Source organism: Loxodonta africana, chromosome 4 (genome assembly GCF_030014295.1).
Source record: "Loxodonta africana isolate mLoxAfr1 chromosome 4, mLoxAfr1.hap2, whole genome shotgun sequence".
NCBI classification, from domain to species: domain Eukaryota; kingdom Metazoa; phylum Chordata; class Mammalia; order Proboscidea; family Elephantidae; genus Loxodonta; species Loxodonta africana.
The window spans coordinates 25638560-25652316 of NC_087345.1; the positions used below are offsets into that span (position 1 = coordinate 25638560).

Below are 13757 nucleotides of genomic sequence, written 5' to 3' on the forward strand. Positions count from 1 at the left end.
GTGTGCCCACCCACAGAGTAAGAAGCTGAGTGCCTTCGGGCAGGAGGCTTCCTGGTGGAGTGGGGTGCCTTGGGGTACTTGTCGGCAGAGCTAGGCTTGCTGACCCATGGAGCGAGAGAGCTGACCGCTTTCGGGTCGAGGCTTCGAGGGCTTTCGGGCCGAGGCTTACTGGCAAAATGAGGCACCCCTGGGCACTTATTAGTGGAGCTAAAGATATTTGTAACACTTGCCCAAGCAAGGCAGAGGCTGGGCCGAGGGGCTGAGGGCCAGAGAGAGAGGGGCTGCCTGCGGGCACAGCTGAAAAGTGGCTGTCCTGATCAAAGAACTGTATCCTGAGTCATTTCTGATCCTGAATTGTAACCTGCTACTTCCCTAATAAACCCCATAATCATGAGTATTGTCTGTGAATTCTGCGTGGCCATTGCAATGAATTAAATGAATCCAGCAGAGCAGTAGAGAGTGATGTGGCAGGGATGGCTGGTGTCAGAATTGCAAAAAAGGTTCGATTGAGGAGGTGTGTCCGACCTCTGCCTCAGGAAATCAGCCTTGGGCTGTTGACGCTGACACTGATTCTCTCCCCCTCCTGAAGTTAGAGGATGTCAGACAGCCCCGTCCCTACACTGTTTTTATACAAGTGTTGGCTATAGTGTTTGCTTTATATATATCTATATAATAATAATATGTATTATTAATTATATGATAATATATAATAAAATAAAAAAATATATATAATACATATATATATATAATGTATATAACAAACCCATTGCCATCAAGTCAGTTCTGACTCAGAACAACCCTGTAGGACAAAGTGGAACTGTCCCATAGAGTTTCCAAGGCTGTAAATCTACGGAAGCGGATTGCTACATCTTTCTCCTGTGGAGCGGCTGGTGGGTTAGAACTGCCAACCTTTTGGTTAGCAGTCAAGCACTTTAACCACTGTGCCACCAAGGCTCCAAATGGAGATATATATATATATAAAACCCAGTGCCGTCGAGTCGATTCCGACTCTATTTTTATATATATAAAACCTACCCACTGCCATCGAGTCAGTTCCAACTCATAGTGACCCCATAGGGTCTCCAAGGCTGTAAATCTCTGTGAAAGCAGACTGCCACATCTTTCTCCTGTGGAGCTGCTGTTTTGAACCACCGACCTTTCAGTTACCAGTTGATCACTTTAACCACTACGCCACCACGGCTCCTGTATGTATGTATGTGCGTGTGTGTATATAAAATGAATATGTGTATATATATGTCCATTAGATCAAGTTTGTTAATTATGTGTTTCAATCATCTGTGTATTTTCAGCTATCTATTAATTCCTCAGAGAACGATTTTAGCATCTCCGACTCACTGAGATAGTCAATTTCTCTTTAAATATTTCATCTCCTGTTTTCTTTTCTTCCCTCTGAATCTCCATATACATGTATTTGAGAATTTCTTATGCTGTCCTCCATGTTTCTAGCATCTTTTTCATATTCCCCAACTCCTTATATCTCTGTGCTACTTTTTATTAATTTGTTTAGATTCATCTCCTAGTTCATTAATTCTATCTAATCTGCTGTTAATGAGATCCATCTATTGAATTAATTTCAGTGTTTACAGCTTTTATTTCTAGAAGTTCTAGTTGGTTCTCCTTCTAACTTATTTGTTCAGTTCTTTGTATTCCCTTACTCCATTCTAATATTTACAATCCCTTTTTTATTTTTAAAAGAATATGATAGAGATTTATTTTATATTCTGTACCTGATTTTTCTAACATTTGAAATCTTTTTGTTTCTGATTCTGCTGTCTGTTATTTTTGTTCATAGTGCCTTGTTTCAGTTCAGGTATTGTGACCATTGGTACTGAGCTCATAGTCTTTTATACTTTTAATATGGAAATTCTTTGAGGCCTAGGTTAAAGGTGCATTGCTCTTTCCAAGGGCCTTGGGGACCCTTCTAAACTAGGAACGGTTTAAAATAAATTCCCAATTTCAGGTTTTTCAGTCCACATAGGTAGTTTGATATCGGCCTAAAATCCATGTAAGGATCACCTTGTAGTTACAAATCCTTAGGGGAGATTTTTCTCCTGCCACCTAGTACCACAGTCAGACAAGTTTCCCTTCTGCCCCTTCTGGGAAGAAGGTTTATTCTTATTTTATTTCTTATTCAGATAAGTGTAGTTCGAGTCCTAGTTTATGTGAAAGTCTCCTCTTAGACTTCCTACCTGGGCACGCCTTGTCTTTGTCTCCTTTCTACCATGCCCAGTACTGTGGTTGAAACCAGAGCTTGACACCCTGCTAACCAGAACTGAAGGCACTCCCGAAGTCCACCTTTCAGCCAAAGATTAGACAGGCCTATAAAACAAACAATAACACGTGTGAGGAACGTGCTTCTTAGTTCAATCAAGTATAGGAGACCAAACGGGCAACACCTGCCTAAAACCAAAGCCGAGAAGGCAGGAAGGGACAGGAAAACTGGATGAATGGACACAGGGAACCCGAGGTGGAAATGGGGAGAGTGCGGACACATTGTGGGGATTGCAACCAATGTCACAAAACAGTTTGTGTATAAATTTTTGAATGAGAAACTAATTTGCAGTATAAACATTCACCTAAAGCAGGGTCAAATTAAAAAAACTCAGAGCTTGAATGTGTTAGGCAGTCGGCGCTGCAGAGGGTGCCTTGGTGCCCCCGGAGTGGTAGAGTGCACTTGTAGTATAGTTTGTGCCCAGTGAAGCAGCCTGGCTCATGATCTTCAGTTTCACTGATGCCCTCAGGGCCAAAGCAAGGCTTATTGTTCTGCTTACCTCTCTGGATTCCTGCTTTCTTTACTGAGGATTCTTTACTTCCATGCCAGTTCAATGATGCATTTAAAAAAGATAGTTTATATATATATATATATATATATATATATATATATATATATATATATATATATATATATATATACGTATGTATTTAGCATTTGAAGTTTTTTGTTTTGTTTTTAAAGGAGGGTTGTTCTGGATATTTTGTTTACAGTGCCACTAAAATCGAAAGTCCCAAGTGTTTTTTGCATCTTTTTTTCTCCTTTTCTGGGGGGTATTGCGATAAAGGGGAAACAGCACAGGCTTTGGTGTTAAAAGACATTGTTTTTACTCCAGTCTCCACCACTTACTAGTTGTGTTTAACTGGGTAAGGTCACTTAACCGTTCTATATCTAAATTTCTTCTTCTGAAAATAGGGATAATCATACCCACCATAGTACCCAGGAAGAAAAACTTCAGTTCTCTTTTTAGCAGCATCATTCATTTCACACCTTACCCCATCTGCTACCTCACAAAAAGTTTAAATCAAAGAAAAGATGTTTTGATTTGAGTATCAGGAATAAACTGAATTCCTGTTGACTGTTGAGCCTAAATTCTTCTTAGCTCTAATTCTCTTAGATTTTAATGAGTAGGGTTTTCAGCCGAGAAACTGGATGAGGGAAGCATATTTTTGTAGGGGAAGTGAATTCAGCCTTTGTAAAAGTAGGGGTTAGGAAGAACTGTGCTAATTTGGTACTCAGGTTTATTTGCATCATATTTCTAAGCATTTCTCTCCCAAAGAAATATCTTTCTTCACATAATATACAAGGTTGTTATTGGCAGTTGAGGCATTAAGGAGTTTCTAATGCCTGGAAATATTGATTCTAGTTCAAAGAAGGAGCTAACCGAAAGAATCAATATCATCCAAAGCAAATACATATTCTTGTACAGTTTGTATTTATTTAAATTTCAAGCAATATATCTAGAGCATGCCTAATTAGCTGGGGCTACAAAGTTGCCTTTTCAGAAGGTATATTTACCTAAAGAAATGATGCATATTTCATAGAGAACAAACAAACTGTGTAAAAACACAGCTTAGCCTTGGTTTGATTTTAGATGTGTTTGCTCAGTGAAAATCATGCATTCCTTAAATAATCATTTTCTTTTAAAACAAAACTTGTTGCTTTAAGAAGTATCTGTTACTTATTGTGGCTCTAATAATTCATTAGACACAGTGTTCCAGGGAAACACTGATATTCTTTGGTAATTTGCAAAAAAAAAAGAAAAAAATTCTGCTTGAACTTCTAAGTCATCACAATGCTCTGATAAAAGAAATTCTGTGGAAAGGAACTTGGTTCTATGGCATTTTATTTAAAGAAGTTGAGTAAATGGAATAAGAATGTGAGTTGGAGCAGGCATGAAGAAACGCAGAGATGAGTAGATCAATCACTGCCATCTCTTGAGTAGTTTATGACAACCAGTTTCTTACCTCTGTACTTAAGAGCTGGGAGAGACTGGGGAAGACATGTATTCATTCATTTTAAACAGACTCAAACGAAGGTTCAGAGGTGAAAGTCATAGCTGGTTAGCATTAGAGACAAATGTTCATACTGCTTCTGTTCAGATAACTTTTTAAATAAAGATCTTATAAATTATGAGACAGTGTAATAATTGCTGAACGTAGAATAGTTGTGATGACACTAATATTTATTGAGTACCACTAGGTACCAAGTGTAAGTATTTTGCTAGAAACTAAGGGATCACAGAGGAGGAATGCATGGTTTTCCCCTTCTAGAGATTTACGTACATGTTAGATCAGTGTCTTTCATGCAGTTTTTTATCACAACCATAAGAAATGTACTTATGTAGATATGTATATGTAAATATGTGTAAGTTCAAACTGAAAAGTTTTATGAAATATCCTTACTATGTGCATGTTGATATATTCTAGCCTATGCTGTATTCTGTATCAATTTTTTAAAGACTGGTTATATTAAACGGGTTTCATGGCCTATTCATAGGTCACATACACACACACACACACATATATACACATGTCTATATGTGTGTACAACCTCCTCACTTATTGACATGATCAGTTTCTAAACACCAAGTTGTTATACAAAATTAGTGTTATGCCAAAATGGAAGATGACCACATCAGATCACAAAATGGAGGATGACTACATCATTACATAACTGCCAGATCACATAATTACATAACTGCCCAAACCACTAAGAATCATGGCCCAGCTAAGCTAACACATAACTTAACCATCATAGACAGTGTCACTCTCGCGTCACACCTCAGCATTCATTACTGCCAGATGTAGGTCATTAATGCACAAAGTAGTCCAGTAGTAGATTTTTTACTGTTGTCCTAAATGTGAAATGTCAGATAACAAGATAATAAGTGAAGAGAAAGTGTATATATGTATGTATGTATTATATGTCTTTATGTATTTTTTTTTTTTATGTATGTATTGATGTTGCAAGCTGCCTTTGAGTTGGCCCCTGACTTACAGCGACCCCACATGTGACAGAGTAGGACTGCTGCATAGCATTTTCATGGCTGTAATCTTTCTGGGTTTTTAATCTTTATGGAAGCAGATTGCCAGTCCTTTTCCTCCACAGTACCGCTGGGTGGGTTCTAACCACCAACCTTTAGGTTAGCAGCCAACTGCAAACCGCTTGAGCCACCCAGGCTCCTGTATATGTATTTATGTATCTATATCTGGACATTTTTTATCTGGACATCTAGATATACATATAGTTAAATCACCAAATATTGATAGTACTTTAGATCTCTTTTAGCTTTTTTCCATTTTTTGTCTCCATATTTTCAAGGAGCCCTGGTGGCACAATGGTTAAGTACTCTGCTGTGAACCGAAAGTCAGCAGTTCAAACCCACCAGCTGCTCTGCAGGAGAAAGATGTAGCAGCCTCCTTCCGTAAAGATTACAGCCTTGGAAACCCTATGAGGCAGTGCTACTCTGTCCTGTAGGGCCTCTGTGAGTTAGAATCAAGTCAGCAGCACACAGCAACATCCTTCATTTTTTTCTAAGTGTTCCATCTGAGCTACCACATACCTATAATTATTTTTTGCCCCCAAACCCACTGTTAATAATCAAATAATCTGATTATCCTGGAGACCTCATTTCTAGAGCATCCGATCCCCCTGCTCCTTCTGGACTACGGCTCCCAGCCTGCAGCCCAGCCCTCATCCTGGAACCTTCCCTCCCTGCTCTCCTGTGTTAGCTCTGCTGTTTCCTGGGTCCCATTTCTTTTTCTTTCTTGGTTCATGCTGTTCTTCACTAGGCATGAAGTTATAGACTGGAAATACTTTTCTCTCAAGATTGTGAAGGTATTATTCCCTTGTTTCCCAGTGTTGCTGTTGAAAAAGTCAGATTCTTGTTTCTTCATATATGACCTGTTAATTTTGTTTTTAATCATAGAAAGTATTTATCAAGGTCTTTCTGTGTACCAAGTCCTGTTTTAAATGTTCTGCTATTTAACCCTGACATCCTCTCTATGGGAAAAGGATTATTTTCTCTTACTTTACAGAGGGGAGACTGAGGCATGGAGAAGTAACTTGGAAGTGGGAGTGAGGCCTATTGACAGGGGCTTGGGGGCTTTACTATTAGAGGATGGGGGAGAGTCGGCCAGTTAATTAGGGGCCCTCCAAACGTGAACCTCTAATGTCCTGCTGGACAGGCATATTAGTGTCTGCCACTCTGAATGTAGTAGGGGCCTGAAGGGAGTTCGTGCAGATTTCCAATTAATCCTCATTCTTCACCAATACCTCATAGTTCCTGGTGTCCTTGAGGCCTGAGTCTCTCCTGTTCAGTCTCTCTAGAAAATATCCTTTTATTTTCCTACCTGGAAAGGACAGTTGTGGACTAATGAGAGCACGCGGACATTGGCTGAGTCCATACACAGACATTGAAATAATCCCTTAGTGTCAGGCTCACCTCCAGCTTCAGCAGCTCCTAGTGTTTAACATCCAGTCCCTTCATGTATTCAGCAGAATAAACTGGCTTCCTGTCCCAGGTATCTCTCTCAGTAAGTATTCTAAGTTATAGCTTCTTCAGCTCTGGTCAGTGAGCTTCCACTGTTTCAACTACTCACCAGTTTTAAGTTAAAAAATGGAAACGTAGAGGAAGTTATGGGAAGTAATATAACTATGTATTTATACCGCCCAACTTAAGCCTTAGCAAATTGTCTGAAGCAAGTATTTCAAAATGGTAAATAAAAAGACATCTTAGATTTGGTTGGTGCCTTGTGTGTATCCCTCCCTGGTCTCATTTCATTCCCTCACTAGTGGTCATCACCATTTTAAATTAGCATGTATCATTGCCATGCCAGTTTTTATACTACTGTTACAGATGTATGGAGCCCTGGTGGTGCTGTGGTTAAGAACTTGGCTGCTAACCAAAAAAGGTTGGCAGTTCAAATCTACCAGCTGCTCCTTGAAAACACTGTGGCGCAGTTTTACTCTGTGCTGTAGGATCACTATGAGCCGGAATCGGCTTGATGGCAACGACTTTGTTCTTTTTTTTTTCTTTTTTAACAGATGTATATAAAAGAGTTTATTTAGCCATTGCCCTGTCAATGATATTTTAGGTTATCTCCATTTTTTGTTTTTACTACAGTGGTGCAGTGAATATTCTTGCACATGTCTCTTGGTATACACATATGAGAGTTTCTCTGCAGAGTCTCCACAAGTACACCAAGATATGGGTCCTCTCAGTCTTTGAGGTAGCCGTGGTAGACCTGGGGTCAGTAGAGCACCTAACCCAGCCTTCTTTAGCCATGAGCAGTTTTATCCTAGTGTTGCAAAACAAAACATTGTTTCTATGTGGAATTGCTAAATTAAGAAGATGTATATCTTCAAATTTATTAGATAATGCCAAATTTCTCTCCAAAGTAGTTGTGCCAGTTTACACTTCTATCACCAATGTAGAGAGTTCCCATTTCACCAAAACAATGTTCTGTACTGATGGTTAAGAATTTGAACTTCTGTGTTAGATTATATGAATTTGAGCCTAACTCTTCTACCTCCCAGCTGTGTGACGGTGGGCAGGTTTTTTACACTCGTATAATTTCTACATATGTCAAATAAGAACAATAATACTCTACAACATATTACAAAGATGTTTCTGAAAATTAAATCATAAATTTGAAGCTCTTTGAACACTGCATGGCCCCCTAGTATGCCTTTTTATTTTTTTAAAGTTCACTATTATATTGTTTAAGCTTTGATTTTTTGCTGGTCTGATGGGTATGAAATGGAATTTAACATTGTTTCAATTTGTATTTCCTTATTATTAGTGAGGTTGGCAACTTTTATTGGCCATTCAGGATTCCATCTCTAGTCTATTGGACTGTTTTATTTTCTTATGACCTGTGGGAATTCTGTTTTCTCTATGTATTGTGAATACTGATTCTTTGTCAGTTATATGCAGTGCAGAGATCTTTTCCAAGACGGGAGCATGACTTTTAACTTAATGATATCTGTTGAACCACAGAAATCCTTAAGTTAATGTAGTTTATCAAACCATTCTTTTAATATGTATTTTGCATCTCATTTATGAAATCATTCCCTACATCAAGGTCATCAGACATTCTATTTTAAAAGTTTTCAAATATTACTTTTTATACTTGGGTCTTTACCTGGAATTTACTTATAGGTGTGAGGCAAAGATGCCTCTTTAAATATGTCCTGTCTATTCATCGGACCATCCACCCATCCATCCATCTATCTATCCATCTATGTCTAGATACACAGTTCACTCCTCACTTCTGGTTATTGTCCTTCCCACTGCACTGAAATTTTCCTTGACAAGCCACCAGTGGTTTCAGAATTAGTCAATGGATGGTCAGTTTTTCACCTTTATTTCATTTGATACGCTCGTAATAGGAGACTGTTAAATAATTCCTTATTTAAGTTGTTTTTCTCTTCTTCATGTAATATGTCTGCTGCCTTCTTTAAAACATGAAGTGGTTTGAAAACTGTACAATGCTTTTAAAATATAATGGTTTTGTGATTATTGGGGGGCTAGGTAAAAATGAGAACATATGTGAGAAGTTGAAAAAAATGTTTAAGAATTGCAAATGCTTTTTTGTGTGTGTGTGTGAAAAGGAAATATTCCCATCAGCTAAATATTTGTTGATTCCAAGCATGGTTCTTGACCTAGACACATGCTGTTCCTCTCAGGAGTCCACGGCTGAGGCCTATGGCCACATTTAATGAGCTAGGACTGTGTAGGCAACAGGAGTAACCTCTGGTGTTCTCTTCTAGGTATTTACCTTGCTGTGGATTGCTGACTGGATGGTCCATCACTTCTGGAGGAAAGGAAAGGACCCAGATAGCTTCTCCATCCCCTATCTAACAGCATTGGGTGATTTGCTCGGGACAGCATTATTAGCCTTGAGTTTTCATTTTCTTTGGCTTATTGGAGATCGAGATGGAGATGTTGGAGACTAATAAATCCTACAAACTGCCCTCAAATTACCAAGGAGGAAAACATAACCACTTAACAGTTGTTTCTCAAAAATCTTAAATCAGGGTAATTTTCACTTGGCCCTGATGGAATTAAATGGCCTTAACTTTTTTTAAAAAGGAATTTGTGTTGAGACCAGATGGAAGAGTATTTGTGCTGCTTTTCAAAGAATAAATGATAATTTGACACTGATATAGATACAAGCTTAAGCTCTGAAATTAAATAGGAAAGAATATAGAATGTTTACAGGGAATAATTTTGAAACCACATACACAGCAAAAATATCCTTTATTATTGTTTAACTTGTAATGCAAGTCGTAGGATACAGAGCTCTAGTTTAGCCCTTCTTGTCTCACAGCTGTGTTGAACTGCACTGCAGACTGTAAAATGAAAGAGGCCCAACTAAGCTCGTAATAGTTTTAGCTACGTCTACCTCTGTGCTGAGGGAGGATGAGCTTACAATTATTTGTTCCTTAATTGTGTTCTGGTGAGCATGAGATAAACTCACTTTTAGCTGCATCAATTTATTACCTTACACCAATGCTAATTTAATTTTAACTCTACAAATTCTTGGCAGGCTACCCTGCAAACAGAATGGCCTTGAGAGATCTTTAATCAAAGCATTGGGCCATTTTTGATCATTGGTTTGTTGAAATATTGTTGCTTTTTTTCAAAAAAACTTATTAATAGTCAAACAAAGAAGATAACCTCAAACTGAGTTTTTAGGGACAAGATGGTGTAAGAAATCATGTGTGTATATGTATAAAAGAGAGAGAAGGGAAAAGCTTTTGATGGAGAACTAAATCTTGGATGGTTTATCGCAAAGATCATACTGCTATTAGGATATCAGCATTATAAAGTTATTCTTGATATGCTTTTGCCATTTTGTCCAAAACTTTTGCTGCTAGCCAGAATCTGGCATTTGTTACCCACATTATAATTAATAGTTTCTTCTTACTGGGGGGGAAAAAAAACTGTGCCGTTTAATATACCAAGATATAAACAAGATTTAGAATGAGCAGGCGATTCATTTGCTATTTTAAAGAAGGCTTAGGCTTTCCCTTTTAAAAGAGAAGTTGGCGGGTTACTGCAATTATTTTTCAGGCCAAGACTAGTCATCTTTTTCCACAGGCTTGTTTGTACATGGGACCCTGTTATATACACTGCTATGTTTCACAAATATTTTTTCTAAAACTGTAAACTCTTGATCAACACCTTAATTGTTTAGTACATAGACATTTTTATATGACATCTAGTTCATTAAAAAAAAAAAAAATGTAGTGCAGTTGCTCCCAGGCTTTCATATTTAGTAATGTAACTGATAAGGAAAGAAAAGTAATTCACATTCCTTTTGATCATTATTGTTTAAGTCGTGATTCGTGTTAGCATTATATAAATAGTAGGTTGTCTGTAAATACATGGGGGGAAATAGTCCTATCTAGCTGTTTAAAATAAGGGGACAGTGGTTTAGAGTTTTGTATTTTTGCTTTTTTAAAACTTGAATTATTCCATTCTTCTGCCTCTTGATGAAGCTTCTAAGGCAGAAAACAGAACTAATTATAGAATTTCTCCTTTGGAGAGTTATAGTGTCACATAGTGAACATTCTTATAAAAGAAAGAATGATTAAGTTGATGAATATTTAAATGCCAAGTTTTTTATTTTAAAAAAATCCACTAATAGGTTCTTTGATTTTATTGTAAAGCATTTGTAAATTAATTACTTACATTTGTGCTGTGTGACTCACGAGCACTTGAATTTCCCAGTGATTTCTACTTTGATTTTTTTTTAACGCACAGAAAATGCAAGCACAGCAAGCCACATTTTTAAGCATTTTTAAGTCTAGCGTGTTATATATTCCAAAACACTTTCAAATACCATATTATTTAGTACTCAGAACCCATAACCCATTGCCGTGAAGTCAATTCCAACTCATAGGGACCCTACAGAGCATACTAGAATTGCTGCATAGGGTTTTCAAGGAGCAGCTGGTGAATTTGAGCTGTCGACGTTTTGGTAGCAAACGTTTAACCACTGCACCACCAGGGCTCCTATTACTCAAAACCAGAAAAAAAAACCTTAGAGTCGACTCCAACTCACAACAATCCTATAGAACAGAATAGAACTGCCCCATAGAGTTTCCAAGGAGCAGCTGGTGGATTTGAACTACTAACCGTTTGGTTAGCAGCCGAGCTCTTAACCACTGTGCCACCAGGGCTCCATTACAACAGTACCTGTGAAGTAGGTCAAATAGATATTGTTAAGCAGCCCTGGTGACGTGATGGTTAAGTGCTGGGCTGCTAACTGAAGAAGTAGTCAGCAGTTCGAACCCACCAGCTTCTCCTCTGGAGAAAAAACCCATTGCCACTGAGTCGCTTCTGACTCATAGCGACCCTATAAGACAGAGTAGAACTGCCCCATAGAGTTACCAAGGAGCATCTAGTGGACCTGAACTGCCAACCTTTTGGTTAGCAGCCATAGCTCTTAACCATTATGCCACCGGGGTTTCCTCTCTGGAAAAAAGACCTGGCAATCTGCTCCTGTAAAGATTTATAGCCTAGGAAACCCTATGGGGTAGTTCTTCTCTGTCCTATAGGATCACTAGGAATTGGAATCAACTCGGCATACAACAACAGATATTGTTATTTCTCTTTACAAAGAAGAAACTGAAGCTCAGGTTAAATTTTTAAGGTTGCACAGCTACAAACTAGCCAGATTATGACTAAAGTACCTAAAGTCCGTGACTACTGTCTCCAAAGTCAGTATTCTTTCTCTGACACATCAGTGCCCCTCCTAGAGTACCAAGAGTACCTGAGAGGATGCCAACTGGAGAAACAAGATTTTCTAAAGTAGAATAGAGTATTGCCTCATCTTTTAGCTTTTCAGACAGGGAAGCCTCCATTTGCTATATGGAGAGTGGTGGGGAGTGAGTGCAGCCAACTCTAAACTATGTTCATAAGACCACGGAAAATAGATAAATGAGAATTTTAGAATAAAGAACAATGCCTTGTTTCATAGAACATTGCATTGCCACCAGTCTTCCCAGATCTAGCTATTTGCCATAGATGCTAGTTAAATAACTAGGATGACTGATTTGAATTCTGTCTCCTTTCTGTTTTGCTGCCATATCTTGATTACGCAACAAAATATCTAAAAGGCATGTAATACGGGGGCAAAAGACATGGAAAAAATCAGTCACAAATTAGCTGAATTAATTACGAAAGGGATGTAGATTTCTTTAAAAAATGACGACTGTTCTTTTGAAAACCTTCATATAAGTAGACAGCAATTAAGATGACTTATTTACCGATAAAAATCATCTATTAACAGTCTTCTATAGTATAAGACAGGAGCCCTGACGGAGCAGTGGTTAGGCATTAGGCTGCTAATCAAAAGGCTGCCAGTTCAAATCCACCAACCACTCCTCAGAAACCCTATATGGCAGTTCTACTCCGTTCTATGAGTCTGAATCAACTCGATGGTACTGGGTTTTGGATATAATGTAAATTCACTGTATTTATTTTTATACAACATAAAAACTCCAGCTTTCCAAACTTCTTTATTTTACTGATTTATCAGATACTTTATTTGTACATAGGTAATCTTTTTAAAAAAATATGTTTTTTGTTCTTGCCCACCAATTGTCTTTTTCTTTGAGATATAAAGTTTCTTAGAACCCAAATAATATAAACTTAGGTAATATATCTTCTGAGACATATCAAAAATTCCACATCCTAGACGATCAGTGAATGCCAAATGAAGTACATTTTTTAAGTCTTTCAATAATTGGACTTCCTTGCCTTATAATGTATCTGTGGTATCATATACCCATTTATAATGGGCTTTTGCCATCTTTGAATTATTGCAAACTCAAATAAGAATAAAATTTAAGAAATATTTGCCCAGCCTTATTGTGATTACTTCTTTTTGTTTGTTTTATCCTTTTTTTTATTGTACTTTAAATGAAGGTTTACAGAACAAACTAATTTCTCATTAAAAAGTTAGTACACATATTGTTTTATGACATTGGTTAACAACCCCATGACTTGTTAACATAATTCTTTCTCAACCTTGTTTTCCCTATTGCCAGCTTTCCTGTCACCTCCTGCCTTCTAGTCCTTGCCCCAGGGCTGTTGTGACCCTTAAGTCTTGTTTTATAGGCCTGTCTAATCTTTGGCTGAAGTGTGAACCTCAGGAGTGACATCATTACTGAGCTGACAGGGTGTCCTGGGGCCGTACTCTCACGGTTTCTCCAGACTATCAGGCTAGCAAGTCTGGTCTTTGTTTTTGAGTTAGAATTTTGTTCTACATTTTTCTCCAGCTCTGTCTGGGACCTTCTCTTGTGATCCCTGTCAGAGCAGTCAGTGGTGGTAGCCAGGCACCATCTAGTAGTAGTAGGCTTAGTCTGGTAGAGACCATGGTAGATGTGGTCCATTAGTCCTTTGGACTAATCTTTCACCTGTATCTTTAGTTTTCTTTGTTCTTCC

At 38.0% G+C, this 13757-nt stretch overlaps 1 protein-coding gene across 4 annotated transcripts in view; it reads left to right on the forward strand.

The window, feature by feature from the left end:
- SLC41A2 (solute carrier family 41 member 2) overlaps positions 1-13206 on the forward strand; it is a 169010-nt gene extending 155804 nt beyond the window's left edge. For all 4 annotated transcript variants that reach the window (XM_064283672.1, XM_064283671.1, XM_023539097.2 and 1 more), the window contains one exon: positions 9071-13206. In XM_064283672.1, coding sequence (XP_064139742.1) covers positions 9071-9256 — 186 coding nt within the window. In that variant the 3' untranslated portion in view covers positions 9257-13206. The remainder of the gene's footprint in view (positions 1-9070) is intronic.
- The last annotated feature ends 551 nt before the right edge of the window (positions 13207-13757 follow it).